Genomic DNA, 5,193 nt, shown 5'->3' with positions numbered 1-5,193 from the left:
CAACCAAAATAGAGACATAAAAAAGATCTCCAAGGTCAGGGCGTGACAGGGAGAAACTGTAGAAATAGTTCAGAAACTTGGCATCATATTTCTGTCATGCTGCTTTGTTGACAACCCCAACCACCTCGCACAGCGGGAATTCAGCCAATCAGCAGCCGCCGCTGCCTTCAAGAACAAAAACACACCCAAACACACACACAGGTATATTTAGCTTTATATAAAATATTCCGATTTTCTCAAACCTCTTTCAATTGAATGTGCCAGTGTAAAGGACGTCGCTCTGCTTGCTTAGCGAGTACCACTTCCTCACGATTCATCCGGTACCTGGGGCAAACTTCGGACCTCTGCCTCACAAACACAGGTGACCAGCCTCTGATTGTGCCACCTCTAAAGCTAGGGTGGTGAGGGCCACAGCACGGGGAGAGAAACTGTTCAGGTGGAGGCTAGTGAGGGCCACAGCACGGGGAGAGAAACTGTTCAGGTAGAGAGTGGTGAGGGCCACAGCACGGGGAGAGAAACTGTTCAGGTGGAGGCTGGTGACGGCCACAACACGGGGAGAGAAACTGTTCAGGTGGAGGGTGGTGAGGGCCACAGCACGGGGAGAGAAACTGTTCAGGTGGAGGCTGGTGAGGGCCACAGGTGGAGGCTGGTGAGGGCCACAGCATGGGGAGAGAAACTGTTCAGGTGGAGGGTGGTGAGGGCCACAGCACAGGGAGAGAAACTGTTCAGGTGGAGGCTGGTTTGTCATGATTAACCTGAACCGTTTGCCAGAGGAGAGTCTTCAGGGCATGCTAAATAATATTTGTACATCATCCCGGATACAACTGAAGTCTTTGCATAGTCATGTTCTTAATCTACACTCTTAGAAAAAAAGGGTTCTAAAAGGGTTCTTCGACTGTCCCTATAGGAGAACCCTTTTTGGTTCCATGTAGAACCCTATGTGTAAAGGGTTCTACCTGGAACCAAAAAGGGTTCTTCAAAGGGGTATCCATTGGGAATAGCCAAAGAACACTTTTAGGTTCTAAAGAGCACCTTTTTTTTCTAAGTGTATCAGCCTTTATGCTTTTTTGGGTAAATCGTGCCTCGAACAGAACTAACTGCTCAGACTGTGTTGAACTAGTCCAGCAGAGGCTTCAGAAGACATCTCCTACATCTCCACCCCTCGAGAATCATTTAAATGACTGAGAACCATCATCTCCCACAACTTCAAGTGGGTGGATGAACATCACAGCGGGTCACCAAGAAGGAGCACTAAGCTGAAAAGAACTCAACCTCTCCCAGTCAATCCTGAATCCGGTTGTACGAGTCAATCACCAGCTCTTCCATTACCGTCTGCTTTGGGAATGCGTCCGCCCGCTCCGAGGACTGCGACGCGTTGTCCGGTCTGCAGAGAGGGTCATCGGCTGACACCTGCCCTCCATCGAGGACATGCATGACTCCAGGCCAAGGAAGCTGACTCCTCCCACCCCGAACACCCCTCCCAACCCGAACACCCCGAACACTCCTCCCAGCCCGAACACTCCTCCCACCCCTCCCACCCCGAACACTCCTCCCAGCCCGAACACTCCTCCCAACCCGAACACTCCTCCCAGCCCGAACACTCCTCCCACCCCGAACACTCCTCCCACCCCGAACACTCCTCCCACCCCGAACACTCCTCCCACCCCGAACACTCCTCCCAGCCCGAACACTCCTCCCACCCCTCCCACCCCGAACACTCCTCCCACCCCGAACACTCCTCCCACCCCGAACACTCTTCCCTCCCCGAACACTCCTCCCACCCCGAACACTCCTCCCACCCCGAACACTCCTCCCACCCCTCCCACACCCCTCCCACCCCGAACACTCCTCCCACCCCGAACACTCCTCCCACCCCTCCCAGCCCGAACACCCCTCCCACCCCGAACACTCCTCCCACTCTCTCCCTCCCCGAACACTCCTCCCACCCCGAACACTCCTCCCACCCCGAACACCCCTCCCACCCCGAACACTCCTCCCACCCCGAACACTCCTCCCCACCCCTCCCACCCCGAACACTCCTCCCCACCCCGAACACTCCTCCCACCCCGAACACTCCTCCCACCCCGAACACTCCTCCCACCCCTCCCACTCCTCCCACTCCTCCCACCCCTCCCACCCCGAACACTCCTCCCCACCCCGAACACTCCTCCCACCCCGAACACTCCTCTCACCCCGAACACCCCTCCCACCCCTCCCACCCCGAACACTCCTCCCACCCCGAACACTCCTCCCACCCCGAACACTCTTCCCTCCCCGAACACTCCTCCCACCCCGAACACTCCTCCCACCCCGCACACCCCTCCCACCCCGAACACTCCTCCCACCCCGAACACTCCTCCCACCCCTCCCACCCCGAACACTCCTCCCACCCCGAACACTCCTCCCACCCCGAACACTCCTCCCACCCCGAACACTCCTCCCAGCCCGAACACTCCTCCCACCCCTCCCACTCCTCCCACTCCTCCCACCCCTCCCACCCCGAACACTCCTCCCACCCCGAACACTCCTCCCACCCCGAACACTCCTCTCACCCCGAACACCCCTCCCACCCCTCCCACCCCGAACACTCCTCCCTCCCACCCCGAACACTCCTCCCACCCCCCTCCCACCCCGAACACTCCTCCCCCAGCCCGAACACTCCTCCCAACCCGAACACTCCTCCCAGCCCGACACTCCTCCCACCCCTCCCACCCCGAACACTCCTCCCAACCCGAACACTCCTCCCACCCCCGAACACTCCCTCCCACCCCGAACACTCCTCCCAGCCCGAACACTCCTCCCACCCCTCCCACCCCGAACACTCCTCCCACCCCGAACACTCCTCCCACCCCGAACACTCTTCCCTCCCCGAACACTCCTCCCACCCCGAACACTCCTCCCACCCCGAACACTCCTCCCACCCCGAACACCCCTCCCACCCCGAACACTCCTCCCACCCCGAACACTCCTCCCACCCCTCCCACCCTGAACACTCCTCCCACCCCGAACACTCCTCCCACCCCGAACACTCCTCCCACCCCGAACACTCCTCCCACCCCGAACACTCCTCCCAGCCCGAACACTCCTCCCACCCCGAACACTCCTCCCACTCCTCCCACCCCTCCCACCCCGAACACTCCTCCCACCCCGAACACTCCTCCCACCCCGAACTCTCCTCTCACCCCGAACACCCCTCCCACACCGAACACTCCTCCCACCCCGAACACTCCTCCCACCCCGAACACTCCTCCCACCCCGAACACTCCTCCCAGCCCGAACACTCCTCCCACCCCGAACACTCCTCCCACCCCGAACACTCCTCCCACCCCTCCCACAACACTCCTCCCACCCCGAACACCCCTCCCACCCCGAACACTCCTCCCACCCCGAACACTCCTCCCACCCCGAACACTCCTCCCACCCCGAACACTCCTCCCAGCCCGAACACTCCTCCCACCCCGAACACTCCTCCCACTCCTCCCACCCCTCCCACCCCGAACACTCCTCCCACCCCGAACACTCCTCCCACCCCGAACACTCCTCTCACCCCAAACACCCCTCCCACCCCGAACACTCCTCCCACCCCGAACACTCCTCCCACCCCGAACACTCCTCCCACCCCGAACACTCCTCCCAGCCCGAACACTCCTCCCACCCCGAACACTCCTCCCACCCCGAACACTCCTCCCACCCCGAACACCCCTCCCACCCCGAACACTTCTCCCACCCCGAACACCCCTCCCACCCCGAACACCCCTCCCACTCCACAACAACCCCTTTTCCAAAAACTCTCCTCTTTTTTAAAATAATGAATAATTCTGTTTATTTCCAAAGTCCCTCAAAGAAGTGTGTAAAGACATTGATCACAGGCTGGAACAAGATATATCCTGACATGTACTGCAATAATTATACAACTATAATACAATTTAGAGATGAAACGGTATGAAAATTTCATATCACGATTATAGTGACCAAAATGATCACGGTTATCAGTATTATTAGTGTTATCAGTATTATCAGTGTTATCAGTGTTATCAGTGTTATCAGTATTATCAGTGTTATCAGTATTATCAGTGTTATCAGTGTTATCAGTGTTATCGGTGGTATCAGTGTTATCAGTATTATCAGTATTATCAGTATTGATAATTAACATTATCGTGTTGATCCCCCCCCCCCCAGTCTTCCAGCATATTCTCTGATGTAGTGAGCTGAGTGATCTTCTGGGGAGAACTGTGTTTCCAGGCAGTTTGATTCCAGTAGCCAGTCTGGGGTGAGGTGATGGATAGTGAAGCTGATGTAGGGTTGACCACCCCAGGGGTCCAGGGGCCAGTCTGGGGTGAGGTGATGGATAGTGAAGCTGATGTAGGGTTGACCACCCCAGGGGTCCAGGGGCCAGTCTGGGGTGAGGTGATGGATAGTGAAGCTGATGTAGGGTTGACCACCCCAGGGGTCCAGGGGCCAGTCTGGGGTGAGGTGATGGATAGTGAAGCTGATGTAGGGTTGACCACCCCAGGGGTCCAGGGGCCAGTCTGGGGTGAGGTAATGGATAGTGAAGCTGATGTAGGGTTACCGACCCCAGGGGTCCAGGGGCCAGTCTGGGGTGAGGTAATGGATAGTGAAGCTGATGTAGGGTTGACCACCCCAGGGGTCCAGGGGCCAGTCTGGGGTGAGGTGATGGATAGTGAAGCTGATGTAGGGTTGACCACCCCAGGGGTCCAGTAGCCAGTCTGGGGTGAGGTAATGGATAGTGAAGCTGATGTAGGGTTGACCACCTCCTGCTTGCACTGGTCCAGAGGTCAGTAGTTGCAGCAAACCATGTGCCTTTGAGCCAAAGTTTTTCCAACATCAACTTTAACCTGGTTGTACAGGTTTGGAATTTCAGACTTTGGAAAATAATGTTTGTGATGGCCACTTTGTAGTGAGGCACGGCAGCCTTCATCAGCCTCAGACAGCCAGGCCTCTCAACAATAGGAAATGGCATCACGTCCTTTGCAATGTAATATGAAAGGGCTGCAGTGAGGTCTTGATCATGTGTTGATGTGGGTGCATAAGCAGCCTGCCTTTTTAAATGCTTCCTGGAGTGTCTGTGTCACAACTGTAGATGAGGGACCAGTAGCATCACTGGGTTTGCCTGCTGCACGTCCATCTCTGTAAACAAGGGAATAGCAAAATGTAGTGTTGTTATTATTATTG

The 5,193-nt window shown here is 56.8% G+C and overlaps 1 protein-coding gene across 1 annotated transcript; it reads left to right on the top strand.

The window, feature by feature from the left end:
- Window positions 1-1,177: 1,177 nt before the first annotated feature.
- Window positions 1,178-3,809, top strand: LOC139572421 (cell surface glycoprotein 1-like). The gene is made up of 2 exons (XM_071395170.1): window positions 1,178-1,210; window positions 1,443-3,809. The coding sequence occupies exons 1-2, from the start codon at window positions 1,178-1,180 to the stop codon at window positions 3,807-3,809; spliced, it is 2,400 nt and encodes a 799-aa protein (XP_071251271.1).
- Window positions 3,810-5,193: the final 1,384 nt, after the last annotated feature.

Source organism: Salvelinus alpinus, chromosome 4 (assembly GCF_045679555.1).
Source record: "Salvelinus alpinus chromosome 4, SLU_Salpinus.1, whole genome shotgun sequence".
Classification (NCBI taxonomy): Eukaryota; Metazoa; Chordata; class Actinopteri; order Salmoniformes; family Salmonidae; genus Salvelinus; species Salvelinus alpinus.
This window is presented reverse-complemented; position numbering and strand designations above follow the sequence as displayed.

Excerpts from the sequence above, each read along its gene's own strand:
- LOC139572421 (XM_071395170.1), top strand. The coding sequence starts at position 1,178 with ATGACTGAGAACCATCATCTCCCACAACTTCAA. Across the intron at positions 1,211-1,442 it reads ATCATCTCCCACAACTTCAA|GCCAAGGAAGCTGACTCCTC; the intron begins GTGGGTGGATGA and ends GCATGACTCCAG.